The sequence below is a fragment of the Rhamphochromis longiceps genome, linkage group LG6 (genome assembly GCF_057381845.1).
Source record: "Rhamphochromis longiceps isolate RC_006_pf linkage group LG6, R_longiceps_female_GT1.1, whole genome shotgun sequence".
Classification (NCBI taxonomy): Eukaryota; Metazoa; Chordata; class Actinopteri; order Cichliformes; family Cichlidae; genus Rhamphochromis; species Rhamphochromis longiceps.
Genome location: NC_140562.1, coordinates 27,142,134 through 27,167,004, shown reverse-complemented (window position 1 = coordinate 27,167,004; position 24,871 = coordinate 27,142,134). Strand labels below are relative to the sequence as shown.

Below are 24,871 nucleotides of genomic sequence, written 5' to 3'. Positions count from 1 at the left end.
TTATTCTATGTTAAAATGACAGATTTACTCTTCAGACACTTAAAGTAATCTCAGAACTTTTTACCCCCTCCTTTTTGTTTCTCCTTCCTTAGCATGGCGAGGTTGCGTGGTTTCCGGGGAACTTACTGCTTCCTGGTTCCGTATCTTGTGTGCTTCATGTGGTGCGAGTTCTCAGTGGTCCTCCTCCAGAATTCCACTGTTGTGGGTCTAATCCGCACTTGTGTGGCTTACTTTCTCTTCCTGTTTGCCTTGCCTGTTCTGGCATTTGGTCTCGCCACCATGCTCTTCATCCAAGTGTTTAAGTGGTTCCTCGAGCTAGAACTGACAAAGATGATTGTGACTCTGGTAATATGTGCGATCCCTGTCACCTTGCGGCTGTGGACGCGGTTCAGCACGTCCATTCTGGATGTCTTTCGCTCACTGACTCATCGGGGTCCAGTCAAATTCATTTTACTCTGCATCTCCATGGTCCTTCTATTCTTCTCTGTCTATGTGTACCATGCAGAAGGTGAGAAGGTGTACAACTCCACCCTTACTTGGAGTCAGTATGGCCAGGTTTGTGGGCCTCCTGCTTGGGAAACCAAAGGCATAGCCCAGACACAAATCTTCTGTAGCCACCTGAATGGACACAGAGTCACCTGGACTGGGTGCTTCAAGCAAGTCCGTGTGGCTGAAACAGAGAATGGGGCACAGTCTGTGATCAACATGTTGCCGGTGTTTGTGGGAGATTGGCTGCGCTGCTTGTACGGTGAGACCTATCCCAAATGTGAGCCAAAGAATGCCGCAGTTGCAAATCTGACAGCTGCAGATTTGATAGCCAGTTCTGCATCAGGGCCTGTTTCACTGCCAATCCTCCTTCTATCGCAAGATGAGGAAGAACTGTGTCAGCTCAAGGCTCTGGCTAAACATACCTGCCATGTCAAGCGTTTCGACAGCTACCGCTTTGAAGTGACAGTGGGAATGATCCAGGATGAACGTGGAGAGAGAGAGGACCCAGCCAGAGATATAGTCCTAATGGCGAGTCATGAGTTCAGACAGGTGCTTCTAAATCTGAGCCCTGGTAATAAGGTGGAGTTTAGCACCAAACTGGAGGGACGTCTAGGAGCCAGAGCTCCAGCCTTTGAGTTGAAAGCTATCCACTGTCTTGACTGTCCTTCTTCAGTGCTCACTAGAGGCAGGCAGGTGAAAATAGAGAGAAACTGGAGACGTACCACAATGAAAGCCCTGAAGTTTGCATTTGATTTTTTCTTTTCCCCATTTTTGTCAGCAAAAATTTAAAACTAGTAATTAAAAGTAGAAATAAAATAACCTATTTGAGTCTCTCCAGAACATCATCTTGTTTCTTATGATGTTAGTCTAGAAGCACTGATGCAATTAAAATAGTATTTTTTTAATTGGATGGATCTATAAAGTTTGTGTTCCTGTGCATTAGTTTATGCAGATCCTACTTTTACTTCATCTACAGCAGTTCAAGAATCGTCAGACACCAACTTTGGCAAGACTCATGATCTGTTTTATTTTCAAATCCATTTTATGTCTAGCTAGAGTTAAACTTATACACACACAACCTAATATATAATAATATGTTATAATATAGTTATAAAGAACTGGAAGATTGCTGTAATTTGATGGTATCCAGCTGTATGCAAGAAGGTTAATGCTGGGTGCTGTTCTCCTTTGAATACCTAGAAAACTGCACATTTGTTGAAAACAAAATAGCGACTGAGTAGATTTTATATCTGCCTTTGTATTTAAAAATTTATCTAGAAAAATAGTGTATGGTTAAGATATTTGCATTTGTATTCTGTTTATATTTGTGCATTTTCAAATGCATATTTAAATATTTTTATGGAAATATATGACACAAATTTAGTGATAATATATATGCATTTCTGGCTTCCTCTGTTAGGCAATATTTTATGATGTTGTCTTTAAACTTCCTGGTCTTAACTTTAATTTTAGCATCAGATTTTCCTGTCTCTCAAGCTATGATGCACATGCAGTCATTTTGAAAAGCCAGCATAAAACTTTCATCAAGGGGGGGTTGCAGTAAACTTGCAGATTTTTGTATTACACATATCAAAATGCATCAAATGTGGTGCTGTGGATTATACACAGATATCTACACTTTGGTCTGATCTGTTTCTCATCAAGACATCGTTCCAGAAGTCTTGTGGTTTGCCCAGATGCAGATCTGCAAACTTAAACTGTGCTGACATCTTGTTTTTAGAGGAAGAGCCTTTCTCCTGGAACCCCTTCTACCCAAGTTGTACTTTTTATAAATTTACTATCATGAACTTTAACATATTCAGGCCTATAGAGGCTAAGATATAGTGCTTGTTGTTCTTGTAGGTGATCTGAGAGTTACACAGTGTGACTTTGGAGTGAATTTGCTGGGGCATCCCCTCATTGGAAGATTGTGGCATTTTGTTAACACACATGAGAATGCTCCAGCCCAGAAAACTGCCAAAACCTCTGCTTTTATAGAAGTGCTCACTTGCTGATGATCAATAACCAGACGCAAATAAGGTTGAACTTTGTGCAGTTCTGTGAAAACTTTCGTTATCACATTAACACACACTAGACCTCCTTTTATGGTATTTCTCAAATGTATGCAAATGACAAATTTAAGACACACCATGTTCATTCCATAACAATTAAGAATTACCAGGAATGTTTAAAATGTGTTGTTTCACTGAGTTGAACACAATATTGGTTCAAGTTAAGAGACCATTTTGTTTACAGAATCCGAACCTTTAAAGAAAAACAGTTTTTATCTCAAAATTTGCCAGTTTGGAATTTGACTGAAGAAAGAGGTACTAAAGAAAATATTGTACACATAATTAAAATAAGCCCTGTGAAAGATTGGCGATGTGCCCAGAGTGTATCGCCACCTCTCAACCCTAAGCTCCATAAGCTCCAGCAGCCCTGAATTGGATACGTGGAAGAAGATGGATGGACGGATAGTTAAAATAACAGTAATGAATGATTAATTTATTTTTGAAATGGGGGTTTTCCTAGCTATCTGGTTTACACAGTACAGTAATGCAGTGGTGGTGTATGAAAAGCTTTACACATAAACACTATCAATCTGTAACCTCAATGCTCGTGTGGATTACAATTGCTGACGTTGAGCCTCGACACTGTAAATGTGAGTGCCTTTTTTTTTTCCACTGGTGGAGTTAAATGGGGTGTCTATTAAAATGCTTGAATTGGGGGGGGGGGAAATCTCTTGTGAAAGGTTTTATTCAGATTAATATATTTTTTTATATATATTTCTTTTTTGGTGATGAGACAAAAAGCAGAATCTATTAAATGAGGACAGACATTAAAATGAAATCCAACACATTTTTGTTAGATTTTATGTTATTTTATTAATGCACATTCCTTTCATTCACCTCATATGAGTTATGTTTTCGTACTGTTAGATTTTTAAAGCATGATAGATATACACGCTAGTAGCATTGAGTAATGGCGACATGCTGCTGCTGCTGTGCTCCCGAACACAAATCGTCTCACTGGTTGTATGTGTTGGTGGTTATGATGCGATTACAACTGACTTGTTCTAAACTACATTTCGCCACTGCAGGGATGAACCTCGGAGCTTACATAATGCTTCACAAGGCCCTTCACTATGTAAAACCGTTTTCTTGTGGGTTGTCGTCATCATGGATTTTGCTGTGTCGTACATGTTAAATCAATAAGTGAAAAACTGTACCTGCACATGATAACACTGGCTGGTAGTGAAGACAAAAAATATATATGCCCATAAGAAAACCATCTTAGCTACAGGCAGATAACACAGATGTGTGTGAACAGCAACTTGGAAAACCAAACGGGCATGAGGGAGAGAGGAGGAAGCACGTGTGACAGCAGTTATTTCTTTACACTGTTGATTCTTCAGATTTTGAAAATGTGCAAAGGGACTTGATATTCTCTACCTTTGCACTGGTTATGTTACCCCACCCACTACAGTACACATTTAAACCACTTACAATAATCCCATCAGGGCCAAGGTCACTTGAAAATAAAGTACTTCACTGTAAACAAACAAGTCTCACGCGATCCAACACGGACATCACCTTACTGTACTGCTGTACATCCCAGGCTTTCAGAGTCGCACCGCAGAGTAGCATGTGGCGCTGTGAGGTATACGGTGTAATGACATTAAGATCTTGTGATAGTATGAATTCACATGACATTACTGCTGTGATGAGCTATTGCACTGATGATAACCTCTAACCTCCAAGCACACTGGACACAAAGTCAACTTTGATTTAAATTTGGGAGTCTCAACGATAAACGATGTGCTTAGAATTCAAGTTTGTCCAAACTGCAAGATTCCCCCATCAATACACACACTGCCTCCTTCAACTGCTATGTTTTCTCATATAAGCATGTGGATTTGTTTCTTTCCTCTTTTTCTTTTTTTTTCTTTTTTACATGAGATTACCATGATACAGCAATCAAAACACAATAAGGGCTTAATATACACAACCAAACAGTTAGTGTTTTTTGTGCACAATTTTACCCCGTCCTCTCTACAGCCAGCGACAACTACCTATATACTGCTACGAGAAAATATCTGATAAAGTGTGATTCCACAAACCTTATTATAAATGAGATCTCACACCGATTTAGAGTGTCCTTGACAAAATGCTTTTTTTTCTTAGCTCTCTGGAACTGAAAATTGGTACCGCCTTTAAAAAAAAACACAGACTATTTACAGCAAACAGTAAAAAGAGTGTGTACATTTTTTTGTTACCTGTAGAAGAAGAGCTCATGTATTAAAGCAGGAATGGTGCTGCACTGTGTTTTGTTAGTGTTATTATTGCAACGTGAACAGGGAAAAGATTACGGGACAGTTATTCGTGCGTTCCCCCAGAGCACTGCTCTGAAGGAGAGACTGAATTGCTGTTGTCACACGACAAAGAAGAAAAAACTTTTAGGAGACTGTTGTGAACTATACAATAACACCATTCCTGATATGACACAAATTTAGTGATAATATATATGCATTTCTGGCTTCCTCTGTTAGGCAATATTTTATGATGTTGTCTTTAAACTTCCTGGTCTTAACTTTAATTTTAGCATCAGATTTTCCTGTCTCTCAAGCTATGATGCACATGCAGTCATTTTGAAAAGCCAGCATAAAACTTTCATCAAGGGGGGGTTGCAGTAAACTTGCAGATTTTTGTATTACACATATCAAAATGCATCAAATGTGGTGCTGTGGATTATACACAGATATCTACACTTTGGTCTGATCTGTTTCTCATCAAGACATCGTTCCAGAAGTCTTGTGGTTTGCCCAGATGCAGATCTGCAAACTTAAACTGTGCTGACATCTTGTTTTTAGAGGAAGAGCCTTTCTCCTGGAACCCCTTCTACCCAAGTTGTACTTTTTATAAATTTACTATCATGAACTTTAACATATTCAGGCCTATAGAGGCTAAGATATAGTGCTTGTTGTTCTTGTAGGTGATCTGAGAGTTACACAGTGTGACTTTGGAGTGAATTTGCTGGGGCATCCCCTCATTGGAAGATTGTGGCATTTTGTTAACACACATGAGAATGCTCCAGCCCAGAAAACTGCCAAAACCTCTGCTTTTATAGAAGTGCTCACTTGCTGATGATCAATAACCAGACGCAAATAAGGTTGAACTTTGTGCAGTTCTGTGAAAACTTTCGTTATCACATTAACACACACTAGACCTCCTTTTATGGTATTTCTCAAATGTATGCAAATGACAAATTTAAGACACACCATGTTCATTCCATAACAATTAAGAATTACCAGGAATGTTTAAAATGTGTTGTTTCACTGAGTTGAACACAATATTGGTTCAAGTTAAGAGACCATTTTGTTTACAGAATCCGAACCTTTAAAGAAAAACAGTTTTTATCTCAAAATTTGCCAGTTTGGAATTTGACTGAAGAAAGAGGTACTAAAGAAAATATTGTACACATAATTAAAATAAGCCCTGTGAAAGATTGGCGATGTGCCCAGAGTGTATCGCCACCTCTCAACCCTAAGCTCCATAAGCTCCAGCAGCCCTGAATTGGATACGTGGAAGAAGATGGATGGACGGATAGTTAAAATAACAGTAATGAATGATTAATTTATTTTTGAAATGGGGGTTTTCCTAGCTATCTGGTTTACACAGTACAGTAATGCAGTGGTGGTGTATGAAAAGCTTTACACATAAACACTATCAATCTGTAACCTCAATGCTCGTGTGGTTTACAATTGCTGACGTTGAGCCTCGACACTGTAAATGTGAGTGCCTTTTTTTTTTCCACTGGTGGAGTTAAATGGGGTGTCTATTAAAATGCTTGAATTGGGGGGGGGAAATCTCTTGTGAAAGGTTTTATTCAGATTAATATATTTTTTTATATATATATTTCTTTTTTGGTGATGAGACAAAAAGCAGAATCTATTAAATGAGGACAGACATTAAAATGAAATCCAACACATTTTTGTTAGATTTTATGTTATTTTATTAATGCACATTCCTTTCATTCACCTCATATGAGTTATGTTTTCGTACTGTTAGATTTTTAAAGCATGATAGATATACACGCTAGTAGCATTGAGTAATGGCGACATGCTGCTGCTGCTGTGCTCCCGAACACAAATCGTCTCACTGGTTGTATGTGTTGGTGGTTATGATGCGATTACAACTGACTTGTTCTAAACTACATTTCGCCACTGCAGGGATGAACCTCGGAGCTTACATAATGCTTCACAAGGCCCTTCACTATGTAAAACCGTTTTCTTGTGGGTTGTCGTCATCATGGATTTTGCTGTGTCGTACATGTTAAATCAATAAGTGAAAAACTGTACCTGCACATGATAACACTGGCTGGTAGTGAAGACAAAAAATATATATGCCCATAAGAAAACCATCTTAGCTACAGGCAGATAACACAGATGTGTGTGAACAGCAACTTGGAAAACCAAACGGGCATGAGGGAGAGAGGAGGAAGCAGGTGTGACAGCAGTTATTTCTTTACACTGTTGATTCTTCAGATTTTGAAAATGTGCAAAGGGACTTGATATTCTCTACCTTTGCACTGGTTATGTTACCCCACCCACTACAGTACACATTTAAACCACTTACAATAATCCCATCAGGGCCAAGGTCACTTGAAAATAAAGTACTTCACTGTAAACAAACAAGTCTCACGCGATCCAACACGGACATCACCTTACTGTACTGCTGTACATCCCAGGCTTTCAGAGTCGCACCGCAGAGTAGCATGTGGCGCTGTGAGGTATACGGTGTAATGACATTAAGATCTTGTGATAGTATGAATTCACATGACATTACTGCTGTGATGAGCTATTGCACTGATGATAACCTCTAACCTCCAAGCACACTGGACACAAAGTCAACTTTGATTTAAATTTGGGAGTCTCAACGATAAACGATGTGCTTAGAATTCAAGTTTGTCCAAACTGCAAGATTCCCCCATCAATACACACACTGCCTCCTTCAACTGCTATGTTTTCTCATATAAGCATGTGGATTTGTTTCTTTCCTCTTTTTCTTTTTTTTTCTTTTTTACATGAGATTACCATGATACAGCAATCAAAACACAATAAGGGCTTAATATACACAACCAAACAGTTAGTGTTTTTTGTGCACAATTTTACCCCGTCCTCTCTACAGCCAGCGACAACTACCTATATACTGCTACGAGAAAATATCTGATAAAGTGTGATTCCACAAACCTTATTATAAATGAGATCTCACACCGATTTAGAGTGTCCTTGACAAAATGCTTTTTTTTCTTAGCTCTCTGGAACTGAAAATTGGTACCGCCTTTAAAAAAAAACACAGACTATTTACAGCAAACAGTAAAAAGAGTGTGTACATTTTTTTGTTACCTGTAGAAGAAGAGCTCATGTATTAAAGCAGGAATGGTGCTGCACTGTGTTTTGTTAGTGTTATTATTGCAACGTGAACAGGGAAAAGATTACGGGACAGTTATTCGTGCGTTCCCCCAGAGCACTGCTCTGAAGGAGAGACTGAATTGCTGTTGTCACACAACAAAGAAGAAAAAACTTTTAGGAGACTGTTGTGAACTATACAATAACACCATTCCTGATACCTCACCCTAGTGAAAACAATTAGATTTGGATTAAATGCCTGGTAAAGTTTTCCAGCCATTCTATCGGTATATTCTGTAGCATTTAGAAATTACCTCTCAAATGCTAGCTAGCACATATCTTCCATTTTTATGTGAAAGGTAACCAGAACATTAATGGGAAGTGCAACACGGTGTGAGGAACAGCACTGAGTCACTGCAGATCGAGAGGTGTCCCTGCACCTCATTGACTGCCCCAACAGTGGGGCAGTTAGACAAACATCTTCAAAAAGTGGAAGTAGAGTGCAGCCAAAAATAAATCAATCAATCAAATGTCCCGATGGGTACTAGATCAGTTCAGTTCGGTGATTAGATTAAACACCTTTAAATAAAATGAACTGAATAAAGAGTCTTGTTATTTTATGATTATTCCAATTATGTACAGACTCTGCATCAAAGCATGTCATCAAACATGCCACTCTCCATGCCCTCGATAGAACATCCAAATATATTCCAGTCACTCTTTGCATTTCTGTGACACTTTGATAAAAAGTACTGTGTCTGCTTCTGTTCATATTTCCATTCTTGTCACTGTGCCTGCGTTTCTGGGTTGACACGATCCTGGAAGATGTACAGATTGTTGGTGGCTGCTATGGCAATTATATTTTCAGATGGGTGCCAAGCCATGTGCAGGATTTTCTTGGTGAAGTCCAAGCTATCGACGCCCACATCGCCCCTGCGACGTTTACCGCCAGTGTACACACGGCGGGTTCGCAGTACAGCCCGGGGCTTGCTGCTCTCTCGCCAGGCCTCCAGGGTTACGCCTCGGCCTGTCTCCCTGTCGAACATCCGGAAGAAGCTGTTGTACGCCCCTGTCATAATCACGCTGGATCATGGAGGAAAGGAGAGGCGAAAGGAAGTAAAGAGCGGGAAGAGACAAGCGGTGTTCATGGTAGAATGAGGGGGAGGAAAAGAGGAAAAAGCAAACTGAATACATGAGGATTGATTTGATGTCTGTAAAGCTTGTCTCTGGGATTGATTTAAACGTCGGATAAAGCAGGAGGCCGGGCATTTAGGAAATCACTGTAAGCAGTAACACACTGACACAGCAGTCTGTTTTTGCTTCCAAATCTACTTAAGCTGTACTTTGTCTGTCCCCCCACCGCCTCTTACCTGTCTGAGCTGTTCCAAACACACTCAAACTTGTCAAAGATGCAGTCGTTTTCGTAGAGGGAACACAGCTTACTCCTCAGGTATTCATGGACCTGGGGATGATGCAAACAGTCAGCTTAAGTTTTGGGGAAGGTAGCATTATCCTGCTCAGGACGCTCACATTTTGGCATTTTAATCTTCTTTCTTGTACTTTGCTCTCATGTATAATACACCGGCAGTAAAAATGAGAAAAGGCTTCCAGATTTTCTTTGGGATCAAGTTGATGCTGCTGAATTATGCTGATCAACTGAATGAATTGTGTATGAATGTAAAAATATATGTATTTTGAATTTGAAAAGCATAACAAACACCCAAAATTTTCAAATTTGATTCAGACAGATTTTATGTCAGACAAATAATGAATACAATTTCCAAATAGGTGCAGGTAAAATCCTCTACCTGAAAGGTCTCCACTGGGCCTTTATCCATATTGATATCCCACACCTTAGCGGTGAGGTAGTCTCTGGTCAGCAGGTAACGTCCGCTATGGCTGAACTTAACATCCGACACAGAGGAAATAATCTCTGAGAAGAAGGAGCGGTTCCCTGGATCCTCAGGCTCCTCAAAAACTAATCAGACAGAAATATAATTGCATTGCTTTCGTGAGAGCAGGATTCCTCATGCACAGCTTGCAGTAAACTCTTTAAAATGTTTCCTCACGTTTGGTATGTTTGTCGCAGAGAGCCGAGGCTCTCATGTCACAGAGGCGCAGCGTTCCCTTGCTGCTGCTGTACACGAACAAGTGGCAGTGGTGAGGGTGGAACTCTGCCGCTGTTATCACCTCCGTCAGATCCTCCATGTTTGCTGGTTTGATGTCTACAATATCTGAGAAGCAGAGCCATCAAGGAACAAACAGCGCAGACATTAAGCACCACATAAATCTGGCGAGCTGGGTTTCTACCACAGCCACACCGAATTCCATGACTATGTTTACATTTTGTCAATTGAGGCAGCAGACATGCAAACAAATCACTTATATTCATTCATGCAGTCTTTTTATTTTCAGATGATCTACACGTTCACAACCTAAATTCATAAAGACATCCCGGAAAAAAAAAAACTGCACCCCATCCTATCCCCAATATGCATGCACAGGCTGTTCCTCTCTGTTCTATTTGTGGTAGTCCTGTGTGGCTCAGAAGAAAGTGTACTGCCGTGTGAATTATTTAAACTCGTCTTCCATAGATGCCTCTATGATTTTCTAGGTCAGCTTCCATTTGAATGGGGAAATCACAACATGCAGCCAGTCCCACATGCTACCACCTGCACTGACTACTCAGCATTATAATGGAAACACAAATCCAATCAGAGTCACGTTGTTTACATTAAGTATAAATCAGAAGATGAATTTGGATGATTGGTTATGATTACTGTACATAACCTGGAATTGGCTCCGTGATATTTTAGGCATAAATTTAGATAACAGTGGATGAAATACAAACACAGATTAGAAGCATATGGGATGCGTTCCCAACACTGCTCAATTTCTTTTTCTTTAGTAAGGAAACTACATACATAATGATCAATACTGATAACTAAAATCATGCACACTAACATAGTAGCATGAATTGTTTTACAGTGTACCTTAACACAATTAAAATGAGATTTTATCCTTTATGGACACTTCACCATAAAATCAAACACAAAAAAAGCTTACTGACGTATATTAAACTTTTTCTTTTTTTTTCCCTTTTGGTGTAGACAGGAATCTTTACCTGTTTAGGTATATTGTTCTCATTGCTGTTTTACAATTACCATAAGGATACAGTTATACTTTAACAATGAACAGTGATCTAATTCATACCGCTGAATTCTCTGTAAAATTGAAGGAGTTTCCACCACACAGAAGTCTGAGAGGAGCTATAGAATTATTTAAAGCAAATGGTCATGGTTGGTTAAACTGAAAATAGTGTGTTATAATACAAAAAAAAGACAGTAAGGATACTGAAACTGCGGTCTGTGATGCCCAGGTGCCACATGTTGATGCGGAGGTCGTCAGCAGACAGGTAGGTTTCCCCATCGCTGTTGACTGAGATGGAGTTGACATGGTAGGTATGTCCATTAGCGAATACTCTTCTGGGACGGACCTCCACCATTAGATCTGTAGGTTTCAGCACTGGCACCTTAAATGGTGAGAGATAAAAGATTTAAGGCGGAAGGGAGGAGGTGATAAGAACAGGAGGAGTAAATCATAGGGCAAAAAGAAAGACAACAATGAGAAAGGACATAATTGGAGGACAGTAGAGCCATGGATCATTTAAGGACAGGAGCAAAAAGACAGACACTTGATTTGATGATTAAATGTTAGCCTGATAAATACTTGTATCAGGCATACCCAACAAAATGAAAGTGTGCAGTTGTATGTGTGTGTCCGAGTACCTGTAGAGAGGTGATGGTAGAGATGTCCTTGAGCCGTCCCTCCTCATCTTTCAGGTTGTATCCTTCTGGTCTCTTGTCTCTCTCGCTTACCTTCCACAGTTTAATAGTCTTATCTGTGACAGGCATCGGGATTTGCGTGCCAGAAAATGATGATTACATTCGTCTGTGAAGGTTCTCAGTCATCCAGGTCATCGTAGTCAAAGGAGCTTGCAAAGAAAAGCGTCTGGACTTCTTTGAGTTGCTAGAACTTAAAGAAGTCCAGACGCTTTTCTTTGCAAGCTCCTTTGACGATGATTACATTCATTGAAAATTGCAAAGCACAACAAAAATCACATTTGCAGCTAATTTAAAACATAATACTTAATTCATGCACCAAATTTAGATTTTTTTTTCTGTGCCATTATTGCACCCGTAAGTGAGACTCCAAAGACTATCTTGATGTTATTTAATTCTATGTAGGTAATAAAAGATGACACAAGGCTGCCATAATTTTGGAAATTGGAGGTAGTTTGAAACCAAAGTGTGTAAGCGATACCTGTGCCATATCAAGCAAAAACAACTGCTATTTATAACAAATCTCTCTCTCTCACTATCTCTCAATATATAGATAGATAGATAGATAGATAGATAGATAGATAGATAGATAGATAGATAGATAGATAGATAGATAGATAGATAGATAGATAGATAGATAGATAGATAGATAGATAGATAGATAGATAGATAGATAGATAGATAGATAGATAGATAGATAAAACCTATATGCATGTATACTTCCTGTACTTCATTTTACGACAACCAACAATCAATATGATGTTCTGATAGAGACTGAGAAGTCACTGATTTCTCACCATTGGTGGAGAGGAGGAAATGTGCTGCGTTCTGCTGTGGCAGCCATCTGATCTTGTTAATTTTTTCTTCTATCTCCACACTCTTCAGGTAGTCAAAGTCAGGCTCGTGGCTCTGAAACGTGCTGTAGACATTGTACTCCCCAGAGTCCCCTGTCTCGCCCACCTCCTCTGATTCACCTTTCGGCTGCCCAGGGCAGACAGTGAGGAAAACACGGCTTTCAGCATGCATTTACAGTATGTGTACGAAGCTATTTTTTTTAAAAAAAGCATGTGTACAGAAAGTGGTGGTTTTGCATTGTAAACTAACTTCAGTCTCTCTCTGAAAGATGACCACCCGGCCACCTTTGTCCCCCGTGGCCAGAAGGTCCCCTGTCTGGTTAAACTCCACTGTAGAGATGACATCAGCTGTAAGGAAGATAGGAACATTGGAGGCAATTAAACAAAAGTATAGAAAGAAGAAAAGAAAACCGCAGCAATGATAGAGTAGCGAGAACGTTAGGCAGACATGGCAAAAAAAGCACAGATGATTAAGTGACCATAACAATGTAGAAAAGGCTGGCAATGAAAGAAAAATTAATAAAATCACATATTATTTCAGTTACTCTAAACCATAAATCAACCATTTATGTCTATGATGCCTAAGGAAAATTTAAATTATGAAAGTGTCTGTTGCTGAGTCAGGCAGTGTCATCATACATTCCTTCTACTGTGCAATGCAGGAAGCTGAAATTAATCTGTTCAATTATACCAGTATGTTATCTGACACCACAGAGATGGCAGCGAGACATCGTCCGCTCTACCTTCAGTGACGTAGTCTCGCAGGAAGGTGTGGTTGATTTTGGGGCTCTCAGCGTCCTCGCCCATCTGAAGCTGAGGGAGGGTGACCCGCCAGTGCGCCCGTCCTGAGGGGAAGGGTCCAATCCGTAATGTCTCTCCCCACCCAGTCTCCGCCCATGCTGGTAGGGCCTAACGGAGCGGCCTGGAAAAAGGCATCCTGGGAAACCAGCCGGCAGGAAGAAGAAAAGGCACGTCGAAGAGATTGAGACTGGAATGCAAGGGGCGGGGGAAGGAGGAACAGGGTTTTAGGAAAGAGGAATGGGAGTGAGAGGAAATTAAGATGCAGGAGGACAGAAGAGAGAACGGTGGATGGAGAGGCTGGTGATGAAGACAGCTTTGGAAAGGAAAGACGAAGGCTGTCATTAGGTAGGCTGACAATATGTGCGCACAGCATGGCAAATGATGTGACCTTAGTTAGACATTCAATGCATTCATTAGCAAAGACACGTGTGTAGACGAACAAGGCCTAGTGGGTGCTGAATCAAATCACAGTGCTGTAGAATGAAGGAAAAGCAACAAACAACTAGAGCAGAGAAAAGCAAAAGATGAATCCTTGTGTTTAAGCTCAGAAATAAGTACATAATGAACATAGCATGAGAATGAAAATATCAGCTGCTACATTCAGCCCTACCACTGGTAATAATGTTCCCAGGGTGTGGTAGTCCTCTTTGACTACTTGCCAGATTCCTGCTCTCACATGCACGCACACTTCTCAAAAAGATAGTCCTTGACAGTGATCAGAGGAGAATGCGATGTCTTGCCTGTGCTGCAATAAGGAGGGAGACAGGCCTCAGCACACCTACCAGTCCGCCTGCTGCTGTCGCTGCTGCTGCTATTCCTGCTGCTGTTGTGTTAATGGACCTCTGCTGCAGTGTACTCAAACAGGCCTGCGTGTCTTTCCAAGTGGGAGGAGAAGGGACAGAGAAGAGAGAGCAGGGGTAGTAGTGAGAGGAGGAGAGGCAAAGGAGGAGAAAAAAGAGAAAGAGAGAGGGATAACGAGGAGGATGGAGGTCCGTTGCCTGCTGATGCTGTGGATCTGTGCAGCATCCAATGTGTCATGGCAGCCTCCTACTGGAGCAGCCAATCACAGTATAGCTGTCACTGGAGGATCCACCCACTGCAGGTGATGAGAAGTACCCAAGACCAGCAGAGGGAGCCCTTAAATACTGAGTGGCACATACCAGCATGCAGTTTTCTGTCCAAAGTAAAAATAATATTGAGGACTGCAGAGCAATTTAAACAGATGAAAGAAAAATTCTTTAAAAGAAACTTTTAAAACCTCACACACCAATTGATGGTATGTCGCTACAATTTCAGTTATTTGTCTCCAGAAAATAAAACATGATAAGAAAAGGATAAACAAGATATCAGTCAAAGAATGTTTGAAAAGCCCTTTCTTATTACAGCACTGTGTGATATTCCCTAAAAACTAAATAAACATTGTTCTGGTCACCTTGCTTTTATGATCTTCGGCTTTTCTTTTCTTTTCTTTTTTTTGCAAGGAGTACAATTTATGTTATGTTGTACTTATGTTGCACGTATAAATGTATTTAACAGAATCTGGCTAAATGAAATGTACTTGACTGGTATACAGTTGGCATTCAGTTTACACCAAGCCTATTTTGCTCCATCATTAATTATTTAAATAAAAGAAACTTTTGATTTTATATATTTCAGTTACATTTTACTCAAATTTATTTCTTGTTTAAGAGGGCAAAGTACTATTTTGTAACATATTATTACAGTGTGAAATAATCTTCTAATGTCCAGTTAATGCTATATATCTGTAATGATATCTGACTGTGTTCATGTTGTTCTTGGTTGTTTATTTTAATTCTAAAGGTCTAAATTGCAAAGCTCAAATATTTGCTGATCATGTGATCACCTATCATGCTTTTTTTATATAAGCGTAAAGGTTAATTTATAGTTTATCCACATCACGTAAGTGAATAACACATAATATGTTGTGTACTTATGATGATTAAACCATATTTTGTCCTTTTTACTTGGTTTTATTGCTCGTTCTGTACTTCAAGCCAAATAATTAGGATTAACCTATTATTTGCTATTTAAATGAGGACATGTTGGTGCTTTTTTGTTATTGTACAAATAAATATCACAATAGGTTGGTTTTCCTAGTTCTAAGATATTTACTTTTTTTGGACACTTGGACACAGGTGTTAAATTTAAATGACGAGTTCATAACATGTACGAGCCGGGGGTTAGAGCAAATCCATTTAATCAGGTTCCTTTAGTGGATATCGGCTAAATAAAGGTCAAGGGATTACCTTGACGCAATCGTTTTCACGGGCTCTTTATGCTCTGCTCTCTGGCAAGTCGTTAGTCTGTCTTACTTTCTGCCTCCTCGCGTTCGAGGTGTTTCTCTTAGATAGCTCACTGGGCGTAAAAACTGAGTTTACCCGATCTTTTCTCGATTTACCTGAGCGAGGGGATGCCCTGCCTTCACTCTGAAGCGCTAGAGTCCATGGAGCCTGGCAGTGTGAGTCCTGGGGCATCTCCGGACGCTGGCGCGGAGTCGATGCGCAGGGGAATCGTGAGCGACTCGCCGATGGTGCAAGGCACGGGCTGGTTCTTCTCCCCACTGTGGAGTCCAAGGTCCAGGTTGCATAGCAGGAAGTTTGGAGATGGTACGACAAGCTACCAAGAGGACGCATGGTTGGATGACCACTCCGACTTCACAAGGGCTTACTTTTTACGCAGAACCTCAGCGTAAGAGTTTACATTTTATACCTCTACAGTTTTAGCTGAAACTCAAATTACTCAGATCCCTCAAAATTATAATGTGCGATTAAAACGTTTTTAACAAACTTTTGTTGAATAAAACGCTTGTAAAGGTGAACACTTTATTAGTAATGAAAATATAAGCTGCATTAGATAAAATTATGTTTCCACATATACGTTTAATACTTTTTATACAAATTTTAAGTACTTTATTTTAGTTTTGCTTTTAAATAAATCGTGTAATTTGTGTATGATTTCAGGGTCAGTTGTCCACAGACAGAAATGTCCCCACTTCTGTCAAGGTTTCAAAGGAGGAGCTCTGACCATTCCGAGGCGCTCATGAAGGCACCTTATCGGAGAAATTCTTCCCCATTGAGAAGCTCAGACCTGAACGTTTTAACTTTGACAGACAGACGCCTCGCTTCAAATCTCAGTGTCCCTGAATGGATGGACCACTTTGGTCCAGATGTTAAAGAAAGCCATTCACCATGCTGTCTCTGCTTACCTCGTTGTTCCCGTTTTCAGTTTTCTCCCTGTCAACCACGAGCTCCCGTTTGCCCCTGCTCATCTAGCTTACCCCACCCTCCACAGTTTTTTCCACCCACATCATGTGGCCATGGTGACGGCTGCCCTTGGATGATGGGGCTCCTAGGAGAAGGCCTAAGCTGTATGGGTTCTTTAGCAGAGCTCTGCCAGGGGACTGTGATCCATGTTGGGGAGCTACTGGGAGCAGAGGGTGGTTCGCTCTCTCTTGTACGGAAACACTGTGGTGGAAGGAGTAGCTTGGAAGACGTGATAGCCCTAACATCACTGGGGCACTTGAATGAGGGAAACCCATACAGCCAAGCTCATCTAGAACTGGTAAAAGGGATCATGGGATGCGTAATGGCTACAGCTTCACCAATAAATCTAAGAGATGCATCTGAGGTAAATGTTGATGTCATGATTGTACATGTAAGCTTAACTCCCATGTTCCAGGGCACAGACGAGGGATTAAAAATCAGAAATGAGGACTGCATGTTTAATGAGTCACCCATTTCCTGAAAGTCTGTTTTGAGATGATGACATGGCTATTTGAAGAAGCCTGATAGGGAATCCCTGATGACGCAGTTTCTTTTAATCCTTTTCGTGACTGCTTCCAGTGATAAACCTTGGATTACTGTCCTTTCCTCGCACATGCCCACACATACACCCCCACAAAAGTAGATTCATGCCAAAGCTGTCTAAAAGGCTTACAGGTGGTGGTCACAGCAGCTCTTCTTGCCCTCACAAGTAAGGTGATTTGGAATGTGTGCCTGGAAGAGTTGAACACCAGGTAAACCCAGTCAGCGTGGGTGTGCATGGGTTGTCCCTAATAACTAGGTAGATGCCAAGCATCCTGAGAAGTGTGGGTATTTTTGGTCAGATGTGGCTAAAGCTGATGAACAGCGCTGACCCAATAGCTTAACAACAAAGGGTTATGAAGAGATTAAAGTTAGTTTAGGTATTAAAGTCTGTTGCTACTCAGTTGCCACAAATATCTAACATACATAAGACTGTTGGATAGGATATGTTTAAAACATGTTGCTGTTAAGTAATTAATATTAAGTGATCCTCTTACATGCACTTATGTTTTCCTTATTTGTCCCAACAGGACCCCAGATTCAACTTAGCCAATGATCAAACATCAAAGATCAGGACGGTTCTGAGTGTTCCTATCAGCAACCATAGGGGAGAGGTATGTGTGCCGTTGCAAATACCTTTAACTAATGTAAATGTCCTGTGGATTTTTCAGTGGCATATTGTTCATTGTCATAACAGAATTTTAAATATAGATTGGATGTAAATAAAACGTTTTCTTTTTTTGAACAGGTTTTAGGTGTCCTGCTAATGATCAACAAAAGAAATAGTTGCGATGGATCACGTTCTGTTTTCACAAACGTTGATGAAAAGGTGAGGGATTGGACTTTAGTATGGAGATTTTTTTCTATTATAAACATTATTTATAATGTCAGATATTTGCCTTGTCTTAATGCTTACCACCCATAAATACGATTTTGTTTTAAGGTGTTGTCAAATCACATGGATGTGTTGGGGACTGTCCTGGATAATGTCCAGCTGTATGAAGGTGCGAGACAAGAGGCTAAACGCAGTAAGGTAAAGCCAGAGAACAGTTTAAAATCGTTTTATGCCTTGTAACATGTATATCTAAGTAATATCTTCATGCATATGTGTGTGTGTGTGGTCCAGGCTTTGATAGAGATGGCACAAGTACTATCAAAGGAGCACCATTCCCTTGAAGTTATGCTGAGTAAGATGGCTGCCACCATCATGCCCTTTACACACGCTCAATACTGCACCATCTTTATCCCCAGTGAGCAAACTTCAGACACTGAAGAAAAGGTACATTATCTTGACATCCTGCTCAATTTCCTTGTTTTCCATTACTTTGTCTGTTTAGAATATAGTACAATATTTTTAGCCATACACAATGTTTTCATTTTTTTTTGTTTTGTTTTGTTTTGTTTTTCATTTTTGTCTTTTGATTACAGACTTTATTCTCAAGAGTTATACATTTGGAATGTGAGGAGCTCGGATCAACCTGCCAGATCTACAGAAGGTATTGTCCGGAGACTTTGCAAGTCCTTGAGTGTGATTTACTTTTAAAACAAATATGGGATATTTGGGGGGTTTTGTAATTTGAAAGTATAATTTTTCAGGGAGCATGACCTCAGGAATATAGATCCGTCATATGCCTTTCGAACCCTGACTTCTATGGAAACACTTAATATGTCGAAGAGTTCTGATGAACTGAAAAGGAGTCTCATCTGCTGCCCAGTTAGAAATGAGAGATCTGAAAATGTTATCGGTAAGTTCTTTTCTTGAATGGCAGTAAACATTGTAAACAGGATAGAATTTGAAAATAAATCTTTCACACCTCTGTTACCAGACAAGCACAAATGAAGCACAGCATACAAAGCTCTCTTATTAAAATAGAAAATAAAATAGTATCAAATAATATAAAATAATAGGTTTCACAGATGATTTGCAGTGACCTTTCACAGCTAGAAATCCTTACTTACTGTTTAGACCTTTTCAGTCTTTATACTACTTACTGTGATCTGCTCTGAGAAGACCAGATCTGGACATTTTATAAAATTGTTTCAGTTTTTAATCCAGTTATCTTTTCTAGCCACTTGAATATTTAGATGCTGAGATTATTATTGTGATTTTTTTTCCCAGTGATTCCAAAAACAAGTTGCCCATCTCAGCTTTACCACAGAAAGCAACTAGACTATGTGTTAAAAACAAAAACATAATTTGAAGAACTTTGTGCTCAAGCTACACAACCATCTGTCTTTTAATGTCATTTAGCTGTGTGCCAGCTGATGAACAAACAAAGCAGAGCCTCAGATGAAATGGAAGTCTTTAACCGATATGACGAGCGCCTTCTGGAAGACCTGGCAGTGTATTGTGGCCTGGCTCTACAGTATGCTCAGGCAGTCCAGATCACTGAGGAGCGGAGGGCCAGTATAGAGGTCACACAGGAGGTGAGAACACTATTTCACCCAATTAGTAAGTTAGAGAAGAGTCAGAAAAATAATTCATACATTAACAAATCTTAAAGTTTTGTTTCTGAGTTTTCTTTGTTTATTGTAATTGTGCAGGTCCTTGCCTACCACATCACTGCAGCAGAGCAGGAAATCCAGGCATTGCAGGTGAGGCTTTCTTTGGAAGAAATCAGCCTTTCTCTTTTTATCCAGTTTATCCCTGTTACAGCGTGGCATCGTGCATGTAAATAGTGATTTAAAGTAAATAGCGCACACATTTGTTCCCTTTTCTTTCATATACCTTGTTCTTTCTGTTAAATGCCTTCCTTCTCCACTCTTCCTATTTTTTTAATCACTATGGCAGTAGTCAAGCAATCAACCCTTGCTTTGTTCCAAGAGGCCAGATTTACAGGCTTTAATGCTATTGTAGAACTAATGCCCTAACAACTTAAAGCTCTTGATCAGCTGCTATCACTGAATGTGAGTGTTAAGGTAACCTCCTCACCCATGTTAAAGCTAGATGGGTTTTCTGTGTTTACACACCTAGGTAAACTGAGGAAAAGAGCTCAAGTTCTATTTTGTTTGTGTGTGTTTGTGCTTGAACGTCCTGAAGAGTACATTTCAATTTCTTTTATTGGTTGTGTTTTTAGGAGGCCACCATTCCTTCTGCTGAATTGCTGAATATTCTAGACTTCCATTTCTCTGGTTTCGGCGTGCCAGAAGACGCGACAACACAATCCACGATTCGCATGTTCCTGGATCTCAATTTGGTGCAGGATTTTAACATAGACTACAAGGTAGCTCAGCTTCTATTAATATTAGTAGCATCATTTTCTTTATCATATAAATGAGGAAACAGTTAATTTTTGTTTGTTTGTTTGTTTGTTTGTTTGTTTGTTTGTTTGTTTGTTTGTTTGTTTGTTTGTTTGTTTGTTTGTTTGTTTGTTTGTTTGTTTGTTTGTTTGTTTGTTTTAGAACAAAATGACATTAATAGGCTTGTTTCATAAGTATTTATGAATTCAAAAATCCTTTTTCATACACATCATGCTTCTTTTACATCTTTTTTCCAATCAGGATACAGGATAGTGCTTGTATCAGTGTTAGTGTGAAGCCAGTTTGGCGTTTGTGCCTTTTGAACAAGCACAAAATTCAAAGTTTAATAACTAAGCATTTCACAATGTTCCATTTTAAAAGTTGGGGTAAAGAGATTTTGGTAAGAAGAAAAGCTTCTCTGTCAAAATCTGCAAGCTGCATCTGCAAGTTATCTGTGAATTTCTTGGTAAAATCCTGTTGTGTAGCTACTGATGTTAAGGACTGTGAAACCCTGGGGTTCTGTGGTGGTTCAAGCTTGTTTCACTGGCATTGGTCTTTTTTTCATTTCATTAACTCCATCTTATCTAAGGCACCAAAACAGGAATCACGTTAGTGGGAAAAGGACCTTTGAGAGAGGAGAATATGAGTTCATAATGGATATTTTAGTGTTATCTTATTAGCTCTTACATTTGACAATATGTAGTTCAATATGTCTCTTTGAGTTACAGGAATTTCACTACTGACAAACTAGAAAAGCACAATAGAATCACCTAATACCTTAAATATTCTCAATTTCTATTATTTATCAATTTTACATATCTCATCCTTCCAGAGTCTTTGCCAGTGGGTTTTGACTGTGAAACGTGGCTACAGGAACAACGTGCCCTACCACAACTGGCACCATGCAGTGAGCACTGCTCAAAGCATGTTTGCAATGCTCATGGCAACAGACCAACTCCAGGTTAGTTTGTGGTAAAAGCAGAGTGGGTCTGTAGTTGCTATTATTATAATTTTATTTACAATCAATTCTATGTGTCCATGTGACAGTCACACTGTGACATTTGCATAATGCCGCCGGAGTTTCATCTGTCCTGTAGCTCAGAAGTTTTGGGAGGAGTCAGTTGAGGACTGCCAGGGTTGTCCTTCCATACTCAGCGCTCTTAACTGTTTGGAAGAGGATTAATTTTAGATCTTGCCAAAACCTCTTAACTGCTGTCTGTAACAATCAGACACATGCCTACGCCTCAACTCAAGTGACTTCTGCCATTCACTCACCAGTGTTCTAAGCTTTTTGGAGATCCAGGTGTATGGCCACCCTGGGGGTCTCTGTACCAGGACCAAGCTGTATCTGTTATGCATATTTGTATCTGTTATAGTCTGGAGCTTAATTATGTGGGATATTCAATGAAGACACTGACTGGTATTAGTAACACTAAAATGGAAGTATCATTTGTCGTACTTCATTTCTTTAACATCAAACATTGAATAGTAGAATTACAGTTACACTTTTTTTTCAGTATTTGTTCAGATAGAAAATGACATTACTATCTAACATTTTACTGTCTTATCACTTAATTCTTTTAGATTAGAGATTATTTAAATACAATTAAAATACAAAAAAAAAAAATTAAAAATGATTTAGAGATTTTGCATCATCAACTATCCATAAATTCCTGCTTCCTGTTTTTTACCCTTACATATACTCGTGTGTAGGGATCCATAGACTTCAGCTCCAATTGGGGTTGGTCCTTTATCATCTTATCTGTTAGAAACTTTTATTATCGACTTTTGACAGCACATGAGCCACCTATTGATACAAACTTTCTTTTATTTTGTGTAGCACATGTGCAATATATACATGTGCAGATGATTATTTTCTCACTTATTATTTTTTTCCTATAAAGCGTTCAATTATAAAATGCAGAAAAATAATTTTCTTCATTATTACAACCTGTTTCTTTCTGTTCATATGTTAGACCATTTTTTCTCGTCTGGAGATCTTAGCGTTGATGATAGCCACTCTGAATCATGATGTTGATCACAGAGGAGTTAATAATTGCTTCATAGAAAGGTAAATGTTACTTCTTCATCTCTCACATTTACTCCATTACTTATTTTTACTCTAAATTATCTAGACCATAATTATTTGTATTTATTTTGATTTGTACTATCTATAACACTTATTAGTCACTGCCTACTTATATTCAGTCCTGATTCTTTCTTTCTTTTTTCTCTCAGGACTCATCAGCCTTTAGCTCAGTTATATGGACACTCCTCTCTTGAGAACCACCACTACAACCTGTGTGTCTTCATCCTAAACAACACTGTAAGATGCAAGAAATAAGTTATGTTTGCATGCACACAACAGGACGTTCAAATGAAGCTCATATACTATATCTATTATTCTGCAATCATTCCACTTGTGAAATAATTAGATTATTTTGATCTCTGTGTGTGAACTTGTAGTCTTCAATTTAATTTACTTTCTTTCTCTCTCTCATCTTCCAGGGCAGTCAGATTCTTAGCGGTCTGTCTGCTGAAGAGCACAAAGCTCTATTACACTTAATCAAAAGGGCAATCCTTGCCACAGACCTGACTGTCTACATGGAGTACGTCTGAAACATTAAAAATGTCATAGAAGACGTAGATTACACATTAAGTCAGTCTTATTTTAACCCATGTTTCTTCTGGCTGTTTTTAATTTTTTTTTTTCAGAAGAAGAAAGGAGTTCTTTTCTCTTGCTAACAAAAGCGGAGTGAGCTGGAAAAGTGAGAAACAAAGAGACTTGCTCAGGTGAGAATCACATAAATTAGAATCAGAGGCATATTATATTGTTGTGCTCGGTAAACCAAGAGAATGCGCTGTGTTGTAAGCTATTACTTTACCCCACAGGTCAATGCTGATGACAGCCAGTGACCTCTCTGCTATCACAAAGCCTTGGCCTGAACAAAAAAGAGTAGGTCTCACAAAGTAGCTCTGAATGAAAAATAAAACACTTCATGCTTCATCTCTCAATCCTTTTTCACTGCAACCTTAACCTCACTCTTCCGCCTAACAGATTGCCAGTTTGGTTGCCATGGAGTTCTTTGCACAGGGGGACAAAGAGAGGGAAGAGTTCAAAATCAAACCCATTGTAAGTGGAGCTTGCAGGATTTGTAGTGTGCCAAGGATTCTGAAAATGTTGAGTGGAACTCACATCCGGATAAAAAAGTGTGCGCACATAAAAAGGAATTTAAATCAATATTATTTTTTCATGATTGGAATCAAACAAGAATCCAATCATTTGTGAATATCTTGTTTCAGTCTGATGATAAATGTTTTTAAGTTTAAAAGGCATGCTGTTGTCCTATTTCTTGTTGCGCTACAATTGCATCTACCCCGTCGTATAACAGTATCACGGTGCCAAAGACTGTTCTTTGAAAAAATACATAACCACAAACACTGGTATGTCTCAGAATATCTTCACATTTTTGTCACTGTGGTTTAAAAAAATTTCTTATTTTGTTTACACAGATTCAAAAAAGGGTTTTCATAAAATGTTACTGTTACTCTGTCTACACTATAACAAAAATAACAATATCTTTGAATACGTAAAGCTTTATAAAGCCTGTTGTGTATTTCTGATGCATTTTTCCCCATTCAGAGTGAAGTAAATTTAATGTAGCTTGCAGTGTTTGGGGTTGAATCAATCTTCATATATAAATGTTCATATTCAAGTACTGCATACTTTTACAATTCTATCTGATCTTCTGTAAGTGCTTTAAGTGCTTTTTAACAGCCACTTTATGCTTACTTTTCACTAGGACATAATGAACAGAGAAAACAGCACTCGACTGCCGTATATGCAAGTTGAATACATTGATGAGGTCTGCTATCCACTCTACAAGGTGTGTTATTACTATTGGTATTGTGTAAGCAATGTGTAGATAACTGTATATTCTACTTGCATGCATGTGTCCTTATATATTTCATCACAGAATTCACCTTGTTGTCATCTTGTTCCCTTAAGATCAGTTGTAATTTCCACTGTTCTATCAACAATCCCATCTCTGTCTTTGCCTTCCTCAGACTGTATCGAGACTGTTTGACTCCTGCTCTCCTTTGCTAAATGGGTGTAAGAAGAACAGAGAAAACTGGCTGCAACTTGCTGATGAACAAGAAAAAGAAAACAATGAAAACTTCACTGCATGAAGACTTTAAGGGAGAGACACAGACAGACCAATGAACAGCGGACTGGAGAGAAGATGAAGACACGTGGCTTCAGAGGCTAAAAGGAGGCTTGCCCATCTTCATTCTTCTAAGTGAAGACTGACCTATTGCTCACACATCAGAACTTTGATGAGCAAACTGGTTAATATGTTATGCAGTGGCCCTCACGGTTATGATTATTCCTGCACTTGTATGGCAAACAAC

At 39.3% G+C, this 24,871-nt stretch overlaps 3 protein-coding genes across 4 annotated transcripts in view; 2 read left to right on the top strand and 1 right to left on the bottom strand.

Moving 5' to 3' along the window:
• The window catches only part of wfs1a (Wolfram syndrome 1a (wolframin)), a 17,004-nt gene extending 9,099 nt beyond the window's left edge, over window positions 1–7,905 (top strand). Inside the window, exon 12 of the mRNA XM_085409998.1 lies at window positions 93–7,905. Within this exon, the coding sequence (XP_085266124.1) occupies window positions 93–1,278 (1,186 nt within the window). The 3' untranslated portion in view covers window positions 1,279–7,905. The remainder of the gene's footprint in view (window positions 1–92) is intronic.
• On the bottom strand, window positions 7,816–15,084 carry ppp2r2ca (protein phosphatase 2, regulatory subunit B, gamma a). 2 transcript variants are annotated; one of them, XM_085410000.1, is made up of 10 exons: window positions 14,177–15,084; window positions 13,337–13,707; window positions 12,844–12,941; window positions 12,537–12,720; window positions 11,686–11,798; window positions 11,252–11,429; window positions 9,967–10,131; window positions 9,706–9,875; window positions 9,268–9,359; window positions 7,816–8,980 (listed from the first exon to the last, which is right to left on the bottom strand). In XM_085410000.1, the coding sequence occupies exons 2-10, from the start codon at window positions 13,398–13,400 to the stop codon at window positions 8,683–8,685; spliced, it is 1,362 nt and encodes a 453-aa protein (XP_085266126.1). In that variant the 5' UTR covers window positions 13,401–13,707; window positions 14,177–15,084; the 3' UTR covers window positions 7,816–8,682. The 2 variants fall into 2 exon arrangements, with proteins under 2 accessions (XP_085266126.1, XP_085266127.1); XM_085410001.1 differs by having other exon boundaries at window positions 13,337–13,581.
• On the top strand, window positions 15,083–24,846 carry pde5aa (phosphodiesterase 5A, cGMP-specific, a). Its single transcript, XM_085409999.1, has 20 exons — window positions 15,083–16,103; window positions 16,376–17,042; window positions 17,749–17,832; window positions 17,967–18,047; window positions 18,162–18,251; window positions 18,345–18,497; window positions 18,647–18,714; window positions 18,815–18,963; window positions 19,470–19,645; window positions 19,763–19,813; window positions 20,296–20,442; window positions 21,291–21,419; window positions 22,435–22,529; window positions 22,697–22,784; window positions 22,967–23,067; window positions 23,174–23,251; window positions 23,351–23,414; window positions 23,517–23,591; window positions 24,262–24,345; window positions 24,527–24,846. The coding sequence occupies exons 1-20, from the start codon at window positions 15,826–15,828 to the stop codon at window positions 24,647–24,649; spliced, it is 2,781 nt and encodes a 926-aa protein (XP_085266125.1). The 5' UTR covers window positions 15,083–15,825; the 3' UTR covers window positions 24,650–24,846.
• Window positions 24,847–24,871: the final 25 nt, after the last annotated feature.

What these genes read in the sequence shown, in the direction of transcription:
- pde5aa (XM_085409999.1), top strand. Translation starts at nt 15,826, where the DNA reads ATGCCCTGCCTTCACTCTGAAGCGCTAGAGTCCATGGAGCCTGGCAGT. An exon ending in TTTTTACGCAGAACCTCAGC is followed by an intron (nt 16,104 to 16,375) that starts GTAAGAGTTTAC and finishes GTATGATTTCAG; the next exon opens with GGTCAGTTGTCCACAGACAG. An exon ending in TCTGCTATCCACTCTACAAG is followed by an intron (nt 24,346 to 24,526) that starts GTGTGTTATTAC and finishes TGCCTTCCTCAG; the next exon opens with ACTGTATCGAGACTGTTTGA.
- ppp2r2ca (XM_085410000.1), bottom strand. Translation starts at nt 13,400, where the DNA reads ATGGGCGAGGACGCTGAGAGCCCCAAAATCAACCACACCTTCCTGCGA. An exon ending in GCGAGACTACGTCACTGAAG is followed by an intron (nt 12,942 to 13,336) that starts GTAGAGCGGACG and finishes TCTTCCTTACAG; the next exon opens with CTGATGTCATCTCTACAGTG. An exon ending in GTTTGGAACAGCTCAGACAG is followed by an intron (nt 8,981 to 9,267) that starts GTAAGAGGCGGT and finishes TCCATGATCCAG; the next exon opens with CGTGATTATGACAGGGGCGT.